The 26,695-nt window shown below is 39.9% G+C and overlaps 1 protein-coding gene and 1 long non-coding RNA gene across 4 annotated transcripts in view; one reads left to right on the top strand and one right to left on the bottom strand.

Moving 5' to 3' along the window:
• LOC103016563 (uncharacterized) overlaps positions 1-26,695 on the top strand; it is a 161,225-nt gene that overhangs the window by 21,575 nt on the left and 112,955 nt on the right. For 2 of the 3 annotated variants that reach the window (XR_009005226.1, XR_009005224.1), the window contains exon 3: positions 23,629-23,739. The exons of the other annotated variant lie outside the window; for it this stretch is intronic. This is a non-coding gene — a long non-coding RNA (uncharacterized LOC103016563). The remainder of the gene's footprint in view (positions 1-23,628; positions 23,740-26,695) is intronic. 3 annotated transcript variants of the gene reach the window in all.
• On the bottom strand, positions 879-22,135 carry POPDC3 (popeye domain containing 3). The gene is made up of 4 exons (XM_057528037.1): positions 21,944-22,135; positions 3,406-4,141; positions 2,364-2,472; positions 879-1,341 (listed from the first exon to the last, which is right to left on the bottom strand). Exons 2-4 carry the CDS (start codon positions 3,888-3,890, stop codon positions 1,060-1,062), a joined length of 876 nt encoding a protein of 291 aa, XP_057384020.1. The 5' UTR covers positions 3,891-4,141; positions 21,944-22,135; the 3' UTR covers positions 879-1,059.

Here is a 26,695-nt window from a genome sequence, read left to right as displayed (position 1 = left end):
TTTCTGATTTATTTTATTATCTGTCTCCCTCACCTCCAGAATGTGAGCTCTACGAGGGATAGGATCTCTGTTAGCTGAAATATTCCCAGTGCCCAGGTCAGCATCTGGAGCCATAGTAGGTGCTCAATATACACTTGTTAAATGTAGGATGCTATATCTTTCTACCAAAGAACATGGCCTGCCCGTGCTTGCGGCGGCGGCGTGCTTGTGGTGGCGCACTTGCGGCGGGTGGAGCTTTCAGTAGGAGTCCCTCACTGTGCAGCCAAACCACCCCCTCTTGCCCTTTCAACCGAACATGTAAAGTTGAGATGCTGTGCTACATTTTTACTATTTATTCACAAGTATTCTTTTTACTCAGTGATTAGTATGCAGCTTTGTTTTTCATGAAATGCCTCTTTTAAAATATGTTATTGTAATGATTAGGACTGACGATTACTGTCAGTAAGCTGATGAATTATTCATCAGTAAGCTGATGAATTATTTGTAGCAATAAAATAGTCTTCAAGATGGGCATACTGTTATCTCTTGCATTTATTTTGCTTTCTAGTCATATTAAATAACTTCACATTTAAAATAAATCATTGCTGCCCACCACAATAACACGTGTTGCTTTCATCAGAGGTTGTAGCAAAAAGTGAATTCTGGAGACACTGATGTGGACAGTAGCTACCCACTCTCCTGCTCAGAGTACTGACTGGCTGCTTCTTGAGAAGCAACCCCTAACTAACTCAGTAGGGCAAGGCAGCAGATTTGAATAAGTCTGAGGACATATTTGAGAATGCAAAATTTCATTCTCCCAGTGCTGATGCAGAAAAGGACAAACTGCCCATAGTTACTCACCGCCCCCCCCCCATATATTCCAATGAGAAATACAGAAAAAAACTTGTAAAATTTATTCACAATGCACACGTTGAGATGAATAAAACAGCTGGCAGTGGCATCTCGCCTCTGAGTTGGATTTATAAAAATATTAGTGAGCTCCATTTTCTGTATTTTGCTATTTCATTTGGGGAGTGATGAAGAGAGTCTTTTATCATTATAAAACTTCAGGCTTCGGTGTCATTTATCACAATGTCGTCTGGAATTCTGAAAATGTTCTGTCAGGGTTGATCTGGACATTTCAGGACTTGACATTTGATAGAAGTTGGGTAACCGAATATCATAATGGTATCTTTTTCCTATATATACCCTGTCATTCAAGGCATAGAGTTTATCTGCAATGTCACTGCCAATTAAAACTGAAAACAGGCGGGAGATGTAACGATGCTGAGCTAAGAGCAAGTATAATTTCTTTCTCCTCCAGGACACATATCGACAATCAGTTTCTGCTGTGAGGGTTACCTAAACAAACACAAGACCACACATAATCAGAGATTAGGAAGCAAGAAACCTTCTGCCATGTGGGTTTTTTTTGGCCCCAAATTTTAAATGAGTTTCTCGTGCTGATTTTAATGTTAAAAAAGCCTACCAACCCACAATATATTGTAAAAATAGAAACTACAAAATTTATTACTGTATATGTAATTTATAACATGAATAATCACAATGTTGTGCCCATCTCCAGTTTATCTGTTTTCTAAGTTTGGGTATCTAGATTTTGCATTTCAGTGAAGTGAGAGCTACTTGATATTAAAACATAATAAAGTTGGCTAATGTTAGAGAAATATTTCCAAGTCAATCCTGAAGACTGTAAACATTTAACCCTAATGCAGTTTCTGCAGTACCGAATAGAATTAACCTATTCTGCATATGTATATGAATTTGTATTACAAAGACACACACACGTATATACACACATGTATGTTACATGTATTAACCAGAGGAAGACAGTATACCATAATAGACAGAACCTACTGAAAGGATTATCTTTCAAAACTACCAGATATGGCAGCAGAGTAGTGACAGTAAGTTTAGCATTTTGTTGCTAGAAAACAACTGAAATTCATCAGTATTTTGAATTTTAAAAGTCACTTATTTTTTAATAAGGGCAGATTTTTTGTTCTTGGTGTTTTTCTAAACTGTGACAGGTGGCAGTGTTTAGAGTCAAATATCAATTAATTATATTTTAATTCCCATATACTCAGTTAAGCAAAGAAAAATTTAGGAATATTTATCACAGACTCCTTTCCGTCATATGTAATACCCAATCTTCTCCTTGTTGCTGGACCTATAAAGTGACATTAATCAGCAAGACTCAAGCGGAACTGGGAAGACATGCATGATACTAAGTACATTCCAAAGTTAAATATAAATTATTCCTATGTCATCTGCTGCTCTGTTTGCTTGTTTGCCTGTTTTTAAATGAACAGTGTTCATCTGTTTGGAAGAGGCAGTGTTCACAGTGTGGCCTAGTTATTCCTTACCTGAAAAATGCCTTCCTCTGTGGGTTTCAGTGAGTCCCATTCAGGAGAATCCAGGAACTGGAAGGGGAAAATGTAATGCAGAAATTCGCCATCAACTGTCACTCTGATCCTACCCAAACACAAAGGACATCAGTTATGAGGGAAGGAGAAAGAGAGCACTAAGATGGGGACGAGGATAGGGAACAGTATTTCCGATCTCTGATGTTTTTTTTGGCTTTTAAAATCTTTAAGGGCAAAATATTGAATTCATACATTACAGTAAGTGACAAAAATCCCCTGTAAGATTTATGTACTGCTGTTCCTCCCATGGTTAGGATTCTGGAACAGTGGGTAAGATTCATCAGAAAATTCATCAAACTGTACATTGATGATATGTGCCCATTTATGTGTATATAATATATTTCAATTAAAAGTTTCAATGCACTCAGTCAGATTTTAAATTAAGTAGGAGAACACTGAAGAACATAAAGAAGTACCACTGGAAACACCTCTGTAAACTAAATATTTAACCTTTTAAAAAACATGAATAATCACATTAGTATTTCTTCCTCCAAACTTTCTGTTTTCAAATTTTATATATAGTGCACGTCCCCTTCTAGCAAGTGGGCAATTGCTAGAATTTACTGAAAAAAATGATCATTATAAAATTTAAGTGTTCTTTATTATTTAAAAGAATGCCCTATCAGAATCTGTTCAAAATACTTTGCATGCTAACATAAGTATTCTATTAATTTAAGCTGGCATCATCCTCTTGACTCTCATGATTAGCTTGGAAACAAGTAGCATATCCAGACAAACCAATTCATACATTTGATTTCTATGAAGAAATATTAAGACTCTAAATTATAACCTGCTTCAAGTAAATAATACCCTGTACTCTAAATGCCTATGTCCATGACTCATGTGTCAAGGGCTTTCTCATGCCTCAGCGTGCTAAATGCTGCCCAGGACTATGCTGTGTTGAGATGGAAAATGCAGCAGAAAGAAACAGAAGCTAGTAACTAATAAAGAGGAAAGACATGCAAGTGTCAAGAATACAAACCTTCCTGAAACAAGCAGGGAGAGTTTGTCAATGGAGGTTTTCCCCTGCATGGCATAACAGTGCTCCTTTTCCAAAGTAACCACTTCTGAGCTCATAGCAATAGTTCTGAAGTCGGGCAAAGAGGTCCCCAGAGGCTGGAAGAGGGAGCTGTACAGCAGCTGAAATTCTCGCGCAAAGGTTATGCTGCGAACTTGATAGGCGATATGAACAAACCGCATGAAGCAGATGACAAACAATATAAAATTCCAGGAAAATATGTCAGCTGCACAGACATCTACCCAAGCCCAGATAGCAGAACAGAGAAAACCCAACCCCAGCAAACTGAAGACGTAAAGGAGCCCGAAGAATCCACTGCCACCCATGAAACCTACTACAAATAAAATACTGGCAAGATGATAGATGGCTCCTTCGGCCTCTTGCTTCCAGATGGTGCAGACTGGGTGCTCATCTATTAGGTTCTTCCATAAACTTGAATTTCTTTCCATGGCTGTACTACCGTCTGGTTCACTTCTCAGTTGATGTTAAATGATATCGAACAAGTAATTAAGTCCTTTGCTTTTCCATCATCAGAGTTTTGCTCAGTCTTCACAAAACCAGAGAAAGCCCGGACACTGGAGTTGGGGTGATTAAGGGTTTGGTGTGTATGGATCTTGAAAAACTAAGAATCCCATGCTAGCATCCTTAAGTTCATCTGGGCTCCTGATTTAGATCTAGCCCACAAATATTTTGTGGTTTCCTGTGTAAGAAAAAGCCAGAAAGGATTCTAATTAAACAAGGAGAATTGAGAAGTATATTTAATGAATCATCAGCATTACTTACTTATTCAGGTTGACATCCTATTTTCTATGAAGTTAAAACGTTTTCAGCACAAATACTGAAAGTGTTAAATTTCTAGGATATAAAATTGCATATTTTAGAGTTAGGCTTGTTAATAATAATAAATTATTTACAGAAATTTTAGTATTTGTTACAATTAACTAACTACATATTTTTCAAGAAAGCTAAGTGCTATAATCAGCTGGTCCCTATAAGAGTAATTCAGTATACCTCAGAATATCTTGGGACAGTGACTAAATATGCAGATTCACAGACTGTTTCTGGATATACTGAGTCCGAATCTCTGAGGGTGGAGCCCAAGTGTTGGTATTTTGAACAAGCTCCCCACATGATTTTGATGCATCAATCCATGGCCTTCCATGGCCCACCCTTTTAGAGATAGTTTGACAGTATGTTATTCACTCTTTATAGATGAAGAATTCGAAGCTTAGAGAGGCCAAGTAATTTATCCAAGGCCACACAGTGGTTGGTGGCAGAGCAGAACTTCAGGACTTGAGCCTGCATGCCAGATCCAATCATGTGATCTCCCATGAGAGAGATTTTAAATTAGGCACTGTAAGAAGCCCTAATAAATCAATAAACATAAGAAACACACAATTAGGAGTCAGATTTTAAGAGCACATAGTAGACTGTGAAAATGTTTAATTAATTAGATCTAAATTATTTGAGAAATAAAAATTCAGTTCTCCTTCACTGTATTAGAGGCTATTTCAGGTTAAAGGTCGCATCCATATAACTAAATAAATAATATTAAAATTCCTGCTACTTACACATTTATTTACCAGATGGTCAAAAATGTTAGCGACTTGTTCCTCTGCACATATATTCTCTACCCTTTCAGCCATATGGTAAAAATGCTAATATGTGATCTGACTCAGGAGAGATTTAACCATGATGACAGAGCTGTAGGATATGTATCATTTATCACCAGGTTTCTTAACAATAAATGCTTTCAATGTGAAGCATTCATTAGATTGACTTTTTTGAAACCAAAATAACATTCAAGAACCTTGAACTTGTGTGCTATATTTAGTGTTTTTATCTTGAGATGGATTTTTCCAGAACACCTGTTAATAAAATATCAAATATCATAGATCTTGTCTCAGAAAAAAAGTACACAAACAGAGATGAAAATGACTTAGCTGAAGTGAAAAAAGGAATAGTGTTACTACCAACAGAACTAGAAATGAAAATAAAGAAGCTGCTGCCGCTGAAGTTCCTGGTTTTTCATCTTGGACAGTGATTCTCTTCTCAGCAAGTAATGACATTAAGAACATCACCAGGTGAATCATGAAAAAAAGAAATAACAACACAGACCTATAACTTACAACCATATTGTTGTTTCTACTTATGCTGCTTTCAAATACATTTTACACAGTCTGCATCCCTCTAATTATCACTCCACCCATCTCTCTGTGAGAGATGAGATTCAAGGCAGACTGGCATCCTGAATATGTTTTGTTTCTCCTCTTTAAACAAAACACAAAATTATATATTACTGCACATTCAAAACAAAGAAACGTTTTTAAAAAATACAATGAGTAGTGACAACTGTGAAATGCAGACTGCAAATGTCAGTCCCTTGCTGTTTTACTTTTAAAACTTGGGTATTTAAAATTAATCAGTTCCTTAGGATGCCAAGCACAGCCATGAAGCCAATATTAAAAAGCACCACCAGTAGAGCTCTGAACTTGGATTTGAACTTCCTGAGAAATTTATAATCCTCAACAAATTGTTAAAATGATGCTAATAGGGAGAGGCCATGTAAAATGTTTGTGGCAATTCAGAAGGGAGCTTATGGGAATCTTGTCCCCTTAAACTCTTGACTTGGGGGATATACTGGGCCACCTACATTCCTGGAGTGTGACCCATTATGATTATATGAGGAACTGTGTTTCCGGCCCTTCCCAGTCGGCTTCTGTTTCAATAAGCTGCTACCAAGCCATCTTCCTATCCTTGACACTGTCTCACTCAACAGGGAGTGCTGACTTGCCCTGATTAAATTACTCCACACCCAGCCTTTCTCTGCTTGGTGTGTTTTTATTCAGTCACCAAAACAGATGTACTTTATTAGAAGAGGAAGAACTGACAGGGGCAGGTGATGAGCCTGAGTGTTCCTCTGACATGTGCCAGCAGCACGATTATGAATGCTGCACATGATTCATCAACCAGCTGCCTGCCTTAAAGGCCTGTAGGCCTTAAGTCATGTTTTTGGGTAAATAAATGCTGAAATGCCAAAGGAGCGCAATGGATTTCTTAAGCAATAAAGTGGGTCTTCCCTGCACAAGAAGTTAACACATGGGGATACAAATGACGGAGACAAAATAAAGGGCAAATAAACAAAATATTTCCAAGTTTGCTCTTTAAATTGTAAGACCCTGAGTTCTAGGGAATAAGGAAATGTACAGGCAGGCACAAAGATGCTCAGTGAAATGTGATCTAAACTGGGTGGCAAACTGATGAAGATCAGCTCAGAAATGGCAGTTATCGGTTCACAACGTGGACATTTATTACCTCGCTGCATCACACTTACTGCTGTGGGGGAGGCAGTATCTAAGGCATCATGCTCAGCCTACAGATGAGCAAGGCGGGGCACCGGACAGGTTAAGTAACTTGCTTCAGGGAAAGGAGGCAGTAAGTCACAGGCTGGAAGTTCAAGTCCCCCTCCACTCAGCTTCATGCCCTCCCCAGCAGGCAATGTGTCTTTCAAGGTTGTGAATCTGATTTAATGTGTTGGGAGACCAGTGGGATATTCCGCCAGGACAGCTTGCCAGTAAAATTATAATCCTAACAGCGGATATTTGAGACCTGCTATATCTGCTTGTACTGCTCAATCCATAATGCTTAGAATACTGCCAGGGACACAGACATAGAAAGGCACTCATGAAGTAATCTGCTGTATTATTATTCAACATTGATTCACTTCCTCTTCCAGATTCCAAAATTCTTCAGGGGCAAAGACAAATGTTTTTGTATTTCTGACCCTTGGCACTCAGTGAATGTGGATTGAATACACTGGTATAGAGGTACAAGCCCACTCTGCCTTTTCCATCCCCACTTTCTATCCAATTCAACAGATGTTCTAACATATTCTGTCACCTAAGGGAACAGAAGTGGAGGAGACCTTGACTGAGGGGTTGGGACATCACTTATTTAAGATGTCTGGCACAACTCCAAATTCATAGGAGAATCCTTCTGTCTTCTTAGAACGTTCAGTTCCTTAAGAGCAGTTGAATTCCTGATCTGATTAAAACAACTCTGGTAGCATGTGGTATTGTGTTAGTTTGAGTTGCTAGGCAACGAAGAAGATCAAAATTCCATCAATATTCTACTCATTAATTGGAATCATATCCCAACTCTGGTGTGTGTTCCATATGGGAAATAATCATGAACTTAAAGCTAGTTTTTGCCCCCCAATATATATGACCATGCCCTAATCCCTGGAAGCTGTGAATGTAATCTTATTTGGAAAAAAGGTCTTTGTAGATATAACTAAGTTAAGGATCTCCAGATGAGAAGACCATCCTAGATTACTTGGATGGGCCAAATCCAATGGCAATTGTTCTTATAAGAGACACACAGAGGATGCAGATAGAAGAGGAGGATAGAAGAGGAGGACGCTATGTGACCACAGAGGCAGAGACTGGAGTGATGCAGCCATAAATCAAGGAATGCTGACAGCCACCAGAGACTGGAAGAGGCAAGGAACAGAATCTCCCTTAGAGCTTCTGGAAGGAGTACACCTACCAACACCATGATTTCAGACTTCTGGCCTTCAGAACTATGAGAGAATAAATTTATGTTGTTTTGGAAAAAAAAAAAAAAGCTAGTTTTCTCTGCTTATCTTTAAGGAGCTGCACTTATTCAGCAACTATGTGCCAGACATATTTGAAAAATTATCTCATTTAATCTGCACAACAACCCCATGAGGAAAGTACTATTATCTCCATCTCACAGATGAGAAAACTCAGAGAAGGCAAGTAAACTGTTCAAGGTTACCACACTGCTCATATTGGAACTAAGATTCCATCCAGGTCTGCCTGACTCTGAAACTCACAGTTTAAACTGCATCATTCTGCTTCCACAGTACCAGCATTTAGAAAATGTAGGCTTTAGTTTCCTCCCTGCTACTTAGATGAACTCAGACATATTTATTCATCAGTAAAGCAGAGGTGATATCACCTATTCTGTCCACTTTAAAGGGTGCTGGAAAATTCAGATGAGAAAATCTTTATTAAAAATTCTTAGCAAATTTTTAAATAACATAGAAATGCCATTGCTGTATTTGTTGCTTGTATGTTACAGAGCTGAGCCATTTGGAGAATACAGTTTTCAAAAGTTTTCTTTCCAGGCTTCCCTGGTGGCACAGTGGTTGGGAATCTGCCTGCCAATGCAGGGGACACGGGTTCGAGCCCTGGTCTGGGAAGATCCCACATGCCGTGGAGCGACTAAGCCCGTGAGCCACAACTACTGAGCCTGTGCGTCTGGAGCCTGTGCTCCGCAACGGGAGAGGCCGCGACCGTGAGAGGCCCGCGCACCGCGATGAAGAGTGGCCCCCACTCACCGCAACTGGAGAAAGCCCTCGCACAGAAACGAAGACCCAACACAGCCAAAAATAAAAAATATATATAAATAAATTAAAAAAAATTTTTTTTCTTTCCCTCAGAGGATTACAAATGAAGACGAGCCATCCTTATACTGTAAATTCTAAATTTACTCATTTCTGCAGGAGTGATCTCTATCATTCGTACCTATCTTGGGTCCTGACCACCTACTGCTGGCAGGTATAGACCCAGAAGCAACCCATCCTTAAGTCTTCACTTTCCAGTGGCCAAGAAGCCAGTCTCTGGAAGCCAACAACAATCTTGTTCCTTAGATTAGTGTTTAGTGCTTCCCAGCAGGTGTGCTCAGATCACCTCCATCAGAATCACCTGGCCACAGCCAACATCATCCTCAATGGTGTAAAACTGAAACCATTTCCGCTAAGATCAGGAACAAGACAAGGTTGCCCACTCTCACCACTATTATTCAACATAGTTTTGGAAGTTTTAGCCACAGCAATCAGAGAAGAAAAAGAAATAAAAGGAATCCAAATCGGAAAAGAAGAAGTAAAGCTGTCACTGTTTGCAGATGACATGATACTATACATAGAGAATCCTAGAGATGCTACCAGAAAACTACTAGAGCTAATCAATGAATTTGGTAAAGTAGCAGGATACAAAATTAATGCACAGAAATCTCTTGCATTCCTATACACTAATGATGAAAAATCTGAAAGTCAAATTAAGAAAACACTCCCATTTACCACTGCAACAAAAAGAATAAAATACCTAGGAATAAACCTACCTAAGGAGACAAAAGACCTGTATGCAGAAAACTATAAGACATTGATGAAAGAAATCAAAGATGATACAAATAGATGGAGAGATATACCATGTTCTTGGATTGGAAGAATCAACATTGTGAAAATGACTCTACTACCCAAAGCAATCTACAGATTCAAATCAAACCACCACTGGCATTTTTAACAGAACTAGAACAAAAAATTGCACAATTTGTATGGAAACACAAAAGACCTGAATAGCCAAAGCAATCTCGAGAAAGGAAAACGGAGCTGGAGGAATCAGGTTCCCTAACTTCAGACTATACTACAAAGCTACAGTAATCAAGGCAGTATGGTACTGGCACAAAAACAGAAATATAGATCAATGGAACAGGATAGAAAGCCCAGAGGTAAACCCACACACATATGGTCACCTTATCTTTGATAAAGGAGGCAAGAATTTACAATGGAGAAAAGACAGCCTCTTCAATGAGTGGTGCTGGGAAAACTGGACAGCTATATGTAAGAGAATGAAATTAGAACACTCCCTAACACCATACACAAAAACTCAAAATGGATTAGAGACCTAAATGTAAGGCCAGACACTATCAAACTCTTAGAGGAAAACATAGGCAGAACACTCTATGACATAAATCACAGCAAGATCCTTTTTGACCCACCTCCTAGAGAAATGGAAATAAAAACAAAAATAAATAAATGGGACCTAATGAAACTTAAAAGCTTTTGCACAGCAAAGGAAACCATAAACAAGATGAAAAGACAACCCTCAGAATGGGGGAAAATATTTGCAAATGAAGCAACTGACAAAGGATTAATCTCCAAAATTTACAAGCAGCTCATGCAGCTCAATATTAAAAAAACAAACAACCCAATTCAAAAATGGGCAGAAGACCTAAATAGACATTTCTCCAAAGAAGATATACAGATTGCCAACAAACACATGAAAGAATGCTCAACATCATTAATCATTAGAGAAATGCAAATCAAAACTACAATGTGAGGTATCATCTCACACCGGTCAGAATGGCCATCATCAAAAAATCTACAAACAATAAATGCTGGAGAGGATGTGGAGAAAAGGGAACTCTCATACACTGTTGGTGGGAATGTAAATTGATACAGCCACTATGGAGAACAGTATGGAGGTTCCTTAAAAAACTAAAAATAGAACTACCATACGACCCAGCAATCTCACTACTGGGCATATACCCTGAGAAAACCATAATTCAAAAAGAGTCCTGTACCACAATGTTCATTGCAGCTCTATTTACAATAGCCAGGACATGGAAGCAACCTAAGTGTCCACCGACAGATGAATGGATAAAGAAGATGTGGCAAATATATACAATGGAATATTATTACTCAGCCATAAAAAGAAACTAAACTGAGTTATTTGTAGTGAGGTGGATGGACCTAGAGTCTGTCATACAGAGTGAAGTAAGTCAGAAAGAGAAAAACAAATACCGTATGCTAACACATATATATGGAATCTAAAAAAAGAAAAAAAAGGTCATGAAGAACCTAGGGGCAAGACGGGAATAAAGACGCCGACTGACTAGAGAATGGACTTGAGGATATGGGGAGGGGGAAGGGTAAGCTGGGACAAAGTGAGAGAGTGGCATGGACATATATACACTACCAAACGTAAAATAGATAGCTAGTGGGAAGCAGCCGCATAGCACAGGGAGATCAGCTCTGTGCTTTGTGACCACCTAGAGGGGTGGGATAGGGAGGGTGGGAGGGAGACGCAAGAGGGAGGGGATATGGGGATATATGTATACATAGAGCTGATTCACTTTGTTATACAGCAGAAACTAACACAACGTTGTAAAGCAATTATACTCCAATAAAAACGTTAAAAAAATAAAATAAAAATAAAAAACTTTACAATCTTAAAAAAAAAAAGAATCACCTGGGTGAGTTGTTAAAATGCTCCTTCCCTGGCCCCACCCCAGAACTACTGAGCCAGGAAGGGACCCAGACAGATGCATTTCTGATAGGCTCCCAGCTGATTCTTATGCACACTAAAGTTTGAGAGCCATTATTTTATCTTGTTCCTGAAGGATCTCTGAATTATCCTTGCTTGCAGAGCCTCAGCTGTGTCCATTCCTGGCTGACCACTGGCTGTCCTCCCATGCTGGTTACGCCATGTAATGTTCCCTGATCCCTAGTTGTCTGTCCACGGCTGCAGTGCTGGTGTCAGTGCGCCATTCTGCTATCTAGTCTGTCCAGTTGGCATTACTACTTAAGAGAAGGGTCCTAGTCTTAGCTGTGCCCCTAAACAGTGTGTGATTTTAAGCTTCCCAGACCTGTTTCCTCATTGATAAAATGAAAGAGTTGGACAAATAATGTGTGGTTCCTTTTAGCTCTAAAATAACACAACTCTCCATGATATGAAATAGAACATTATTCCTAGCATAGGTCAAAATGTAGAGCTGAGGGGCAGAACTGAATTATGACTGCAGATCTTAACACCAGGTTTATGACTGGGGCCCAACTCTAGAGATTGTTTAATTACTTAAGGACTGTGGTAGGGCCCAGGCACCAGCATTTTTTCACAAATTTCCCAGTCATTTTGTTATACAACTAGGGTTACAAACTTTTAGGGGGCTAGGGTTGAGAGACAACAGAACATTCTGTAGAGTAAAGGGTCTGGATTTTAATCCTTATTATCATTTTTTAAAAATTTATTTATTTTATTTATGGCTGCGTTGGGTCTTTGTTGCTGTGCACAGGCTTTCTCTAGTTGCGGTGAGCGAGGGCCACTCTCCGTTGTGGTGCATGGGCTTCTCATTGCGGTGGCTTCTTTTTTTGCGGAGCACGGGCTCTAGAGCACAGGCTCAGTAGTCGTGGCACACGAGCTTAGTTGCTCTGCGGCATGTGGGATCTTCCCAGACCCGGGCTTGAACCCGTGTCCCCTGCATTGGCAGGCAGTTTCTTAACCACTGAGCCACCAGGGAAGCCCTAATGCTTATTTTTAAAGGGCTGGAAAGGCACATTTTCTCCTGTGTGTCTTCATTTACATGCTTTGCTCAGGTCAGGAGGCATTTTTCTTCCTCACCACTCATCTCCAAGGGGGGGCTCAAGGTTTGTGGATATTCTGCAGCAGCCTTTCCTTAACATGGTGGCTGAAGTGCACCTTCTAGGTTCTGAGTTTTTATGGCCTTTATTATCGGTCTACATGGCTTCCACTGTATATTATATTGCCCATTATATATATTTTCCTTTTTAAAGCATCATAATTTGCTTATTCTCTCAGTTGGGGTATATATTTAAGTATTTTTCAAAGAAATGAATGTAGATAGTGTGTGCATTTTTTAAATATTGGCTTTATTAATTGGTCATTATATATGTATGTATATGTATTATATATGTATGTATATGTATATATATATATGTATTATATATGTATGTATATGTATATATATAAAACAATGGTAACAGTGCTCAGGTAGAAAAGCAGTGTGTAGAATACAGTTTTGGAACAAGCAGGTTAATAAGCCAGGAAGTCCAAGTGAGATACGATCAATACCTGAATCAACGGCTTAGGTGTTGGACTAAAAAGAAAGGAAAGCATGTATTAGACCATGAGGAAGAAATGAAAGGAAGATGTGTCTCTACTGAGATAGAGGAACAAAAAAGGGATGAAGATGCTTTCATCTTCCTTTCATCCCTTTCTTTCCCGAAGCTTGGAAAGAAATCAGAGGAAAGGGGGACTCAGTTTGAGTCATGTTTAACCTGATGCACTTGGTCTAGCAACAGAGTTCACAACAGAAGATAAGGGGCAGGATGGAGGGGTATGTAACAGTTGTCTTGCAATAACACAGGACAATCCTGAATAAGGACTGGAGCTGGCAAGATTATCTAGAAAGTGAGTACAAAGAGAAATGAGAGTTGAAATTAAATGCCCATGATCAGAGGCCTTAGAATTCTAGGGGTGTGCTGGCTATTGCAGGAGCCATGAGCCACATGTGGCTGTTGAGCCCCTGAAATATGGCTGGTCTGAAGTAAGATGTGCTGTGCACAATGGATTGCGAAGACTTAGTACAAAGATAAGGAATAAGTCATGAATAATTTTTATATTGGTTACATGTTGAAATGATAATGTTTTGGAAATACTGGGTTAAATAAAACATGTTATTAAAGCTAATTTCGCCCATTTCTTCTTGTTTTTTAATGTTGCTACTAGGAAATTTTAAATTACATATGTGGCTTGCGTTATATTTCTCTTGGACAGTGCTGGTCTAGAGCCTCTCAAGCAATAAGAGAGAGGAAATGAAAAGACTTGACATGATGCTGTGCAAACAGTGCATATGTATAGCATATAAATGTATAAATATGGAAGAATTATCTAAGATTAAGAGCAGAGAGTTGATATAAATGTAAATGATATTGGCTACAATATTCATATGCTACAGTCAGATGTTATCCAAGGCATAGATGTGTCACCATCTGGTTTCTGCCTAAAAAGATGGCCAACCCCCCTACAGCTCTTGGCCTCTTTATCCTACCAAGGAAGGCACTACTTTTTCCTTTTTCCTTAGGAGAATTCCACTTTTCTAAGCAATTATATTACATGGTCTTGTTTTCTCATTTCATCTTCTGATGATACCTCATGGTGTACACTGAAAATCTCAGACAGACAATCTTATAAATTTTATGCTGGAGATTGGACTGTGGCCTTCTGGATTCCAGAAGGTCCACACCAGTCTTTGTTTGCACATAATGCCTAAGTCTCTTCATGTTTCATGTACACTAGGCTTCTAGGCTGGAGTATGCCTTTGACTTTTCATACCATGCCCACAGGCTATGAAGGGCTTCTCTGATTCTCTTGTCTCAGCTAAAGTCACATTTGATTATCTTCAGCCATGTTTGCTTTCTCACTTTATCACATACGGTGGTAGGGAGAATTCTAAGATTCCTGCCCTGCTTGTGCGCACACCCTATAATCCCCTTCTCATGAGTCTGGGCAGAACCTGTGAATGGCATGGGACAGATGCTCCCTTGATTAGTTAACATTATATGGCCAATGGTGCTGGAGTAGTCACCGCTGCGATTATGTTAAGTTATATAAGACTCCACTGTAGGACTTGAGAGGGATTGGAAATTAGACAAACATATTCTTACTGGCCTAGAAAAAAGCAGACATCATGCTATGACATGCCTATGGGGGCCACAAGGCAAGGAACTGCAGGCAGTATCTGTGAGCTGAAAGAAGTACCCAACCAACAGATACCAGGATAATGGGGACCTCAGTCCTACAACCACAAGGAGCTGAGTTCTGCCAGCACCCTAAAAAGCTTGGAAGAGGACCCTGGACTCCAAATGAGGGGTGCAGTGTGGCTGACACCTGGATTGCAAGCGTGTGAGGCCCTGAGCTGAGGATCCAGTTTAGCTGTGCCTGGACTTCTGACTCACAAAAACTGTGAGATAATAAATTTATGTTGTTTTAAGCCACTAAGTTTGTGGTAATTTGTTACAAAGCAATAGAAAATGAATACACACACAGTATACACCAATACTAACTATACATGAGGCTTTTCATTAATCTAATAATCTACATTTTATGACGGACTTGGAATATAGGTCTATGGAGCAGAAGACACTCAATCCTTACTAGATTTAAATTAGGAAAATCAGGTGATAACAGGTCTTCAGTCATATCTGGAAAACAAGACAGGATAAGTGGCTCTGGGAATTACATTTAAATTCACTGTGGTTCCCAGCATCACTTTATAGGTTTTCCTTTCATGGAGTCAGGTGGCCCCAACACTGTTAAGCATTTGGACACATGGGCAACTTCTAGATAGTGATGTCATTCATATACTAATCTCCAAAATTCCTGGAATACCATGTTTCCTTGGTTGACTTTCAGCTGGGTCAATTCTTTGTAAAATTGAGCCACACTTATATGGCAGATACTTGACGTTTCAGACACATCCAGAGATTAATACTAAATAAACAGCCCATAGGAACTCAAAACAAATAGCTCTGTAATTCTTCTAATTGTGACTTCACCAAATTTTAGATGAGTTGAGCAATGGGAAATTAATGGAATATATAATTGCCATCTTCTTAATCCTCGTATACTACTATTAGTACTACTACCAGCACTATTACTACCAGCACCTAACATTTACTGAACATTCACTTACTATATGCCAGGCATGTTTCTAAGAGCCTTAAAATATTTTGTCATTTAATCCTCACAACTTTTTGAAGTAGGTAGTTTTATTGTCCCCATTTTACAGATGAGAAAACTGAAATATAGGTTGCTTAAGGATACACTAATGACAGAGCCCAGATTCACTCCCAGGCAGGCAGATGCCAAGGCTCTGCTCTCTTAACCACCATGACATACTGCTTCACATATAGTTTGAATCTAAATATCTGGAATAACTGGAACAAATCAACAACATTCTTGTTTTCTCCCTTCAGTCCTAGAGTCAATGAATTTAAATGTCTTCTTAAGAAATTACAAATTTTCAGGTGGGAGGATGAGAGAAATAGGTGAGGGAGGTTGAGAGGTACAAACTTCCAGTTACAAAATAAATGAGTCACGGGTATGAAATGTACAGTCTGGGGAATATAGTGGATAATTATGTAATATCTTTGTATGGTGACAGATGGTAACCAGACTTACATAGTGATCATTCTGAAATGTATAGAAATATCAACTCACTATGTTGTGCACCAGGAACTAACATAGGGCGGTAGGTCAATTATACTTCAAAAATAAACAGACTCATAGAAAAAGAGATCAGATTTGTGGTTACCAGAGGCGGGAGCTGGGGGCAGGGGGAACTGGATGAAGGTGGTCAAAAGGTACAAACTCCCAGTTATAAATAAGTACTAAGGATGTCATTTACAACATGATAAATATAGTTAACACTGCTTTATGTTATACATGAAAGTTGCTCAGAGAGCAAATCCTAAGTGGTCTCATCACAAGGAAAAAATATTTTTCCTATTTCTTTAATTTTGTATCCATACGAGGTGATGGATATTCACTAAACTTATTGTGGTAATCATTTCATGACGTATGTAAGTCAGATCGTTATGCTGCACATCTTAAAATTATACAGTGCTGTATGTCAATTATATCTCAATAAAACTGGAAGGAAAAAAAAGAAATTACAGGGACTTCCCTGGTGCAGCAGTGGTTAAGAATCCACCTGCCAATGCAGGGGACACGGGTTCAATCCCTGGTCTGGGGAGATCCCACATGCCGCGGAGCAACTAAGCCCATGCACCACAACTACTGAGCCTGCGCTCTAGAGCCTGTGAGCCACAACTAGAGAAAGCCCTCGCACAGCAATGAAGACCCAACGCAGCCAAAAAAAGAGAAAAAAAAGAAATTACAATTTTTGGAGCAACAGAAGGATAGGTTGAGTCCTATGTTGAATCATGCAGTCCCTATAATTCTTAATTTGAAGATACAGCAGTAAACCTCTCCTTCTCAAGCTCATCATTTGATTGCTTTAAACGAACAACCCCCATACTCTGCTTCAAGTTCTTCTGACTTCTCCATGTCCTGGAAATGGTTAAAGGCACAAGCAGAAAGCCATTCACTTTTGATCACCTGCTATCACGTCAAGCAGTAAGTTCACCTACGATTCCTGATGAAAGATGCAAGAGAAGCTGGAATCATGGATGCATTAAACAGTCTTTTCTTGATATGAATCCAAGGTAGACACCTTCACTTACCTCTCCTCCAAGTGTTCTATATGCAGCAAATGAACTCACTTTTTCTATGTTTACTTACTTCAGGTTCTCATTTTCCTTCCTGGCAAACACACCTAATAAGTTCATGTGTGCTAGCTAATTGGCTATAATCTTTCCTCTGTCATTTTTTCGGGCTTAATGAGCAGGTGGATTACACACCAGGGTCAGCAATGTTTGAAACCACCAAACCAGCCACTACTGGTGCTAACAGGAGCATTTCTGCAGGGAATGACCATTTCAAGTGTTCATATATAGACAGGAGCTTTCTCTTTGTGAGAAAGATTGTTCACTGGTCCTCCATCCACATGCTCAACAATCTTTCCATTTCTTTGATTTCTTTCAGCCTCGTTGTTATTGACTTTGTAGTACTTGAGCTTATTCCAGCCATAGATGTTTCTTTTTTGTGCATTTCCTGTCATGATCTGCAATGTGGATTATTCCCTTATTCCTGCTGCTCAGGAAATACTACATATTCTCTTGATTCTTTCAAAATATTTGATTATCTCAAGCTTCTCTTCAATAGCTTTCCTTTTGCATGCACTATTTGCCTTTTTTGAATCAAGATGCTTAAACATTCCTGGGATGTTCAATGAGTGTGTTTTTATGTAGAAAAATTCCTAAGTGCAAAAGAATAGCAAAACACAATCTTGCAGGATACCACATGGTGAACCAAGGTAGCTGGTAGACGTTTGAGGTCTCTGTGTGTTTGCATTTTGTGTATTCCTACAGGGCTCAGTTAGCTGGTTGCAGTTTACTGTGTTCACCTGGTGTTTCTGGCTGAGTAAATCATATATAAGCAAGTGCAAAATTCGTGTTATGCTCAAATTGTTCCCTAATATTTCAATTGCATTGGAATGACGCTGGTTTTCAAAACAAGCATTATAGCATAATTGACTGCATCATCAACTTTCAAATGGCCAGGAAAACATTACTAATTAACATATGCAGTAATTCAATAAATCCCTGCCCTCATGGGGCTTGCATTTTAGTGAAATTCAAATGTTGACATAATTAAAACCCAGCTTCAAATTATGAGATATAAAATAATCTAAAAATACATCTTATATGCAAAAAACTTAAGCTACTTAAAACTCATTTAAAGTCAGTTGTTGCATATTGAATTTTAAAATAAATGCTACATTTTAAAAGACAGTCTAAAGTCTTGAAAAATCAAAATGCAAAGAAACTTGTTTTTTAGAACTTCCATCAAAGACCAAAAGCAAACAGACAAATAAACCCCCAAACATTATATGTCATTGGAGTACCACATTACACAGTGATGTGTCTGTATCCTTCTAGTTGTATAAATGCAAAGAAAGACATATGGAATAATCTTCACTTAATCTTAAGGGTGGTTATTCCTGTATGGTGGGACACTACTTTTTTCTTTGCACATATCTGTATTGTTTGCTTATTTTATTTTTTATTTATTTATTTTTTTGGCTGCGTTGGGTCTTCGTTGCTGCATGAGGGCTTTCTCTAGTTGTGGTGAGCAGCGGGGCCTACTCTTCCTTGCGGTGCGCGGGCTTCTCATTGCAGTGGCTTCTCTCGTTGCGGAGCACGGGCTCTAGGTGTGCGGACTTCAGTAGTTGCGGCACGTGGTCCCTAGAGTGCGTAGGCTTCAGTAGTTGTGGAGTGCAGGCTCTAGGGCACGGGGCTTCAGTAGTTGTAGCACGTGGGCTCAGTAGTTGTGGCGCATGGGCTTAGTTGCTCCACAGCATGTGGGATCTTCCTGGACCAGGGATCGAACTCATGTCCCCTGCACTGGCAGGTGGATTCTTAACCACTGCACCACCAGAGAAGTCCCTGCTTCCTTTATAATAATCTTACAAAACCAAAAGGTAGTTTTATATTAATTTGAGAATTTTTAAATACAAAAATTTCAGAGAATAAAAATCCATGAATCCAACAACCAGAATTAACAAATATCAACATTGTGATATTTTTGGATCCTTTTAAAATAAAAAAATTTTCACAAAAAATTGAAGATCACCACGGATTGCTCTCCAATATCATTCCCCACCCGTCCATTCACTCTATATAATTGTATTTTTCTTTCCTGTCCATATAGAATAATTTTTAAAATTCCAATTAAAAATGAAATGCTAGATTAGAAATATATCTTATAAGGTGGGTTTTTTTTCAGATTCACTCTTAAATTTTTGTTCTGATGAATAATTTTAAACATATTCCAAAACAGAGAAAATAATATATAATAAATCCCTATATACCCATTACCAAGATTCAACAATTATCAAGATTTTGCCACATGGAGTTTCTGAAATCAAAAGCAAAAAATTGTGACCTACTGTTCAACCTACAGTTTATTCAGTCAATAAACAAACACCTACTAAGGAAGACAGGGAGAACTAAGATGTGCTGTGCTCTTATTATGTGCCAGACACTGGGTCTTGCCTATACTGACCCACTTAGGAGTCACAACAACTCTGCAACCCAAATAGTATTATCAGCATTGTTCAGAATGGAAAATGAGGCTCAGAGAGATGAAAGTTCTTCTATAGGCTCAGCTGCTATAGATCATTTTGTAGACCATAAATCCCTCCTCCTCTGCCAATTTCAGAGTGTGTGTGTGACAGTCACTAGAGGTTATTCTGCTGAAAAGCACAAAATGAGAAGATCTCACTTTGGGTCTGTATGAATTGATCCCTGAATTCTCTGGGCTGGAGGAGGATCCAGCATTGTTACAGGAACTTTAAGTCAGCAACTTTTGGTTATTTATTTAATTTATAAAATAACCGGTTGTAAAGTTCACTTTAAGACATTTTCGTCTAACTACTTAGATAAAAGAGAGAAATATTTTCCCCTTTCCTTTAAAAAAAAATCTCATTAATGATTCAGTATACTCTTGTAAATTCTTATTCTCTATAGCTCATAATCCCAGCTGACCAACACCCGTAATTACAAAAAACGATTTCAGTTGCAATTTGCAGGCTTGCAAATCTATCGTGGATATTTTCCAAAGCTGTTCCAAAACTTCTTGCCTGTCATGTCACTGTGTGTTGTTATGCTCACATACTACAGCAAGTGCTTCATAACCATTCTTGATCTTTCCTGGGGACTGTTTCAAAATAAGCAGATGTGAATGCTCCAGTGTGTCAACCCTATTAGTCAGTCTTGTGATAAGAAGCATGGGATTTGGGCTTCCCATGACATATTTTTATTTAATAACATAGAATGTCACCATTTAGAAACCCAGGATGCACAATGATTCAGCTATTTTGAGAGACTGATGAGATTAAAGAAACTCAACTATCAAATGTCTCCCAGTTTATACGTATAAAATTTTAGGACAGATAACATCTTACTCTAGATCTCACTTAATATTTGTATCCCAAACTCTTCAAAAGACAAACCCAGTCTCCCAGAGAAGGAAAGAGCCTTAAAGATCATCTGGGATCAGCCAGACCTCTTCATTTTGCAAATGTGGAAGGAGATCCAATTTTTGTTTTGTTTATATTTTGTTTCAGGTAGTTCTTGTTTGGTTTTCTCTTGCCATAAAGAACAATGCCAAGTTCCTGTACTGTCACACCAGGGACATGTTCATGCAACAGTCCTTGGTATTAAAAATAACAGAAAAGAAAATAGCCACCAAACTTTAGTATGCACAGAGAGCAATAATTTTTTTAAGGCTGCCATAAAACTCAGTTGCAATGTGCAAGCTTGCAAATTGAAAATACCTAACCACAGAAGTTGGAGTAAAAAGTCAGGAAGGAATACTGTCACATTCTAGAAGTTTAGAAAATCAAATTAGGTTATGTAGAAAAGTGGGTTTCTAATTCTACTTTTCCATTTATTTACATATAGAACGTTTTCACTTTTTGCAAAATATCTTCTGACTAAAGCAATTTTTTTTTTTTTGGCCATAGTCCTTTTACTGTATTTGATTCTGTGCCTTTAATCTTTTCTTAAAATACAGACCCTCAAAATGTATCATACCTCTGTAACCGACCTTGGTGAGGAGGTAATTTAGTGGTTTTCAAACGTCTTTTTCTTTCCTTCCTTCCCTTTTTTTTCAGGGGCATTCCCCAAATAGAGTAAACAGGTCAGCGTGACCTTGGATGAGGTCGCTTTCTCGGTCCCCAACTCAGCGTGAAACCCTCCCCCTAGTCAGACCCTTTGCAGAAGGAAACTTCCCGCCGCTGCCCGACTTCCCCAAGGCCAACCTAAAGATATCAGCGCCCCCAGAAGCAGCTTTTCTCCCTCGAAAATCCGGCCTTTTGGGGGGACTCCAAGGTGCCCGGGGCAAGAGTGGGACCAACAGCAGAGGTGGGAGGAAGATTGACCTCTATGCGCGGACGACCCGAGCGCCCAGGGCCCGCGCGCCGACCCACAGCAGCGACCCCCCAACGCCCGCCAAGCTCCAGCTGCGCCGTGCGGACCCGGGGCTCGCCGCTGGCTCGAGCGGGGCGGGAGCCGGGCGGCGGTGCGGCGCGCGCAGGAGCACCGGCGGCGAAGCACGGGCGCTGCCGGGGGTCTGCGGCGAGCGGCCCCCACTCGGGGGCGGGGCCAGCACAGAGGCCTCGCCCGGCGAGCGGCCCCAGCGTCGCGAGGTGTGAGGGTGCGGACGGCGGCGGGAGAGCGGCGGCCGAGGCGCCCCGGTTCCCTCCTTACCTGGCCTTCCCCGACCCCGCGCTGAGCTCCGGCCTCGCGCCCGGAGAACTTTCCCAGCCGAGCGCGCCGGGCCCTGGCAGCCGGCGCGAAGCCCCCGGCGCCCGGCTCGCGCGCTCCTGGCCGACCCCGGGCCGGCGCCCGCATCCGCACCCGGGCGCTCGGTGACCGCAGCCCGGCTCCGGAGCGGCGCGGCGGTGCAGGCGGGGGCCGGGCACGGGCGCGCGCCCCGGGGGCGGCGGGGGTGGCGGCGGCGGCGGCGGCCGCGGGCGCGCGGGGCCCGGGCAGCCACAGCCTCCTGGGAGTCGCCGGACTGCTGATCAACTCAGCGATCGCGGCGGACCAAAGTTTGCGAAGATGGGTTTCCCAAAGTGAACACCAATCACAGTTATAAAACGAACCTTGTATTATTCGCTGTTATCCTCGGCAGTGAGCCATGGGGTTGACTCCTGGGATGGAAAGCAACTGTACGTCTGCCCTCTCGCTACCTCACACCCAACCCCACCGCCCCGCACTGTAAACAAAAAGAGGTAAATGACCTGAGAGGGGATGGGAATATTTGGGTGTATAGGACAGAGAACGTTTAATATCTTGATTCAAATCAATGAACGTCTCAATAAAGCAAATGTGTAAAGAGCGTGGACAATCATAGAAGGAAAAAAAATTCAATACAGATGATAAAAAAGTTCAAATCAGTAATGAGCCAGTGCATACAACTTAAGGCAAAAATCAAATGCATATTTTCCTCCTATGAAGTTAGTGAAGTTTTCTTTGGTTTTTTTGGTGGTCAAACCCTATGGTGGTTGGTGAGGGAACAGTGAAATACAACTTACTCGAGGGTTACCATCTCCTCCCCTCTCAGCACCCTCACTCGTGTTATATAACTGTGTTGGTGACAGTGATTCCAGGACCAAAATATTTACTGAGTAATCAGTGTCTCTTTTCGTCCCCAGAATAACAGTTAAAGCAATATAAATGGTAAAATTAACCTCCTTTAATTGTTACTGGGACTTAGGGCCAAAAGTTAACCATATTCCTGCAGCGCGTACGCGGCTAGAAACCGCTTGTCTTCCAGGCTTTTGCTCTTACTTTTCATTCTAGGGATTGACTCAGAGATGTTGGAAATCCAGTTTAAACTGGATATGGCTGGGGAAGTGAGAAGGTCATGAGCTTTGACATCAGATGTATTCTGGGTTTAGATTTTACTTCTTATTTAGTGTTGTACATTACAATGTTTTTAAGGATCATATTCATGGTCATTTTTAATTTAAAAACCCAGAAGCAGCAAAGATATGCTTGTGTGATAGATTGTAAGGTGGCTTCATGATTCCCACTGCCTCCTGGGTTTCATGCCTTTGTGGGATCCCCTCCCCTTGAGTACAGTTGGGACCTGTGACTTGCTTGTAAACAATAAATAACAGCACAAGTGATGGATGCCACTCCTGTGACTACATTACTTTACAAAAGACTTGGTCTTGGTAGCACACTCTCTCTAGAGACTGTCCATTTTGGCTTGATGAAGTAAGCGTCCATGGCTGGGGAAGTCCACAGGGCATGGGGCTGTAGGTGGCCTCTAGGAGCAGCCTCTCGCCAACAGCCAGCAAGAAGCCAGGGCCCTCGGGTTCTACAAGCACAGGGAAATGAATTCTGTTGACCATCTAAGTGACCTTAGAAATGTTCTTCCCCAGTCAAGCCTCCAGATGAGAATGCAGACCAGAGGACACCTTAATTTTGGCTTCGTGAAACCCTAAGCAGAGGACCCAGTTAAGCCATGCCTGGACTCCTGACCCAGCAAAATTGTGAGATAGTAATTGTGTGTTATTTTAAGCCATTAAGTTTGTAGTAACTAATACAACTTGTATGTGTGGTTCAGGTATTCAACATATTAGTACATACAGTGTAGTTCCTTTTTTGATAAACTTTGTGTTAAATATTGCTGTCCTGATGCATTCTGGTTTTTCTCTTTTACTCCTTCACATACATGTCCCTGCCTTGATCTTCATTGCAAAGTCTTCATGAGACAAAAACTAATGAAGTGGTGCCCTATGGTTCAGCCACAGGTCGAGGGCTCTCTGGGACTTCCAACTGCACTTTTGCTTCAAAGATTGTGTATCTGAGATCCATAACCTTCATCCCTGCAGGTCCTTTGGGATAGTCTCTTGACTAAACCTCTGTGGCAGGACAGAAACACAGTCAACTCAGATTGCACACCTCAAGTTGCAACTGCAATGTGAAGAATACTTATGGTAAAGAGCTAGGAGCAGTTAAGTGCTAAACCAGGTCTCATTTAATCTAGTGTACTTGCTTGTTAATTGCCTCTACTTCCAGGTATGAATTCAGCCAGGCTTGCTCACTCACCCCTTCCTTCCTTCCTTTCTTCTTTTTTACCTTCTTTCTTTCTTCTGTGTTTCTTTCATTTTTTAATCCCTATATAATTCTCCATAGTTCTATTTCTCTATATCACTCCTTTTCATTTATTTATTTATTATTTATTTAAAAGTATAGTTGCTGTACAATATTGCATGAGTTATAGGTGTACAATATAGTGATTCACAATTTTAAAGGTTATACTCCATTTATAGTTATTGTAAAATATTGGCTATATTCCCTGTGTTATACAATATATCCTTGTAGCTTATTTTATACCTTATTTTATACTTATTTTACTTATTTTACTTATTTTATTATTTTATTTTATTTTACTTATTTTATTTACTTATTTTATTGTACCTCATAATACCCTTACCCTTGTTCTCTATATCTGTGAATCTGCTTATTTTTTGTTACATTCACTAGTTTGTTTTATTTTTTTAGATTCCACATTTAGTGATATCATACAGTATTTGTCTTTCTCTGTCTGACTTATTTCACTTAGCATAGTGCCCTCTAAGTCCATCCACGTTGCTGTAAATGGCAACACTTCATTTTTTTTAATGGTGAGTAGTATTCTATTGTATATATATGCCATATCTTCTTTATCCATTCATCTGTTGATGGACACTTAGGTTGCTTCCATATCTTGGCAACTGCAAATAATGCTGCTATGAACATTGTGGTGCATGTATCTTTTTGAATTAGTGTTTTTGTTTTTTTTGGATGTATACCCAGGAGCAGAATTGCTGGGTCATACGGTAGTTCTATTTTTAGTTTTTTGAGAAACCTCCATAGTATTTTCCATAGTGGCTGCACCAGTTTACATTCCCAGCAACAGTGTAGGAGGGTTCCCTTTTCTCCACATCCTTGCCAACATTTGTTATTTATATTCTTTTTGATGATAGGTGGGAGGTGATATCTCATTGAGGTTTTGATTTGTATTTCCCTGATGATTACTTGAAAGCTTTTGCACAGCAAAGCAAACCAACAAGGAAATGAAAAGACAACGTACTGAATGGGAGAAAATATTTGCAAATGATATGACTGATAAGGGGTTAATATCCAACATATATAAACAGTTCATTCAACTCAACATCAAAAAACCAAACAACCCAATGAAAAAATGGGGCAGAAAAACTAACTAGACATTTTTCCAAAGAGGAAGTGCAGATGGCCAATAGGCACATGAAAAGATGCCTTCATTTTCTTTTTATTAACATAAATTTTTATTATACCAGTAATATATTAATATAATATCATATATTAGTGTATATTGTGTGACATCAAACTTCATTTGTCAGCTATCTTTTTTAGACCAAAAAATAACTTGGAACTCATTACTTTTTTCATACATATATAAAATATATATGATATATATGATTTTATATATATATATGTATGAAATACATATGTATATAATTATTTCTTTAAACTACTGCATGCTATTATGATATTATTAGTATATCACAATGTATTCATCTCCTTAACTGTTTAGATTATTTCTGGGGCTCCCCTGGTGGCGCAGTGGTTAGGAATCCACTTGCCAATGCAGGGGACAGAGGTTCGAGCCCTGGTCCGGGAAGACCCCACATGCCGCAGAGCAACTAATCCCGTGCACCACAACTACTGAGCCTGCACTCTAGAGCCTGTGCTTCACAACAAGAGAAGCCACCTCAATGAGAAGCCCGTGCACCGCAATGAAGAGTAGCCCCCATCTCTGCAACTAGAGAAAGCCCATGCACAGCAACGAAGACCCAATGCAGCCAAAAATAAATAAAATAAATAAATTTTAAAAAGAGAACTATTTAGATTATTTCTGATGTTCTGATATAAGCAAATGCTGAGTGCATGATTCCTTTGGCACATGTGTGATGATCTCCCTAAGGTAGATTAACTACCAGAAGTGAAACTCTGAGTATGTCCATTTTATTTTTATTTTTTATTTTTTGTATTGAGGTATAATTGACATACATTATATTAATTTCAGGTGTACAACAATGATTTAATATTTGTATGTGTTGTGAAATGATCACCCCCATAAGGCTAGTTAACATCTGTCACCATACAGAGTCACAGAATTTTGTTTTCTTGTGATGAGAACTTTTTTTATTTTTTTAATTTTTTTAATTTATGGCTGTGTTGGGTCTTCATTTCTGTGCAAGGGCTTTCTCTAGTTGCGGCGAGCGGGGGCCACTCTTCATCACGGTGCACGGGCCTCTCACTATCGCGGCCTCTCTTGTTGCAGAGCACAGGCTCCAGACGCGCAGGCTCAGTAGTTGTGGCTCACGGGCCCAGCTGCTCTGTGGCACGTGGGATCTTCCCAGACCAGGGCTCGAACCCGTGTCCCCTGCATTGGCAGGCAGACTCTCAACCACTGCTCCA

This window comes from Balaenoptera acutorostrata, chromosome 14 (assembly GCF_949987535.1).
Source record: "Balaenoptera acutorostrata chromosome 14, mBalAcu1.1, whole genome shotgun sequence".
Lineage (NCBI taxonomy): Eukaryota > Metazoa > Chordata > Mammalia > Artiodactyla > Balaenopteridae > Balaenoptera > Balaenoptera acutorostrata.
This window is presented reverse-complemented; position numbering and strand designations above follow the sequence as displayed.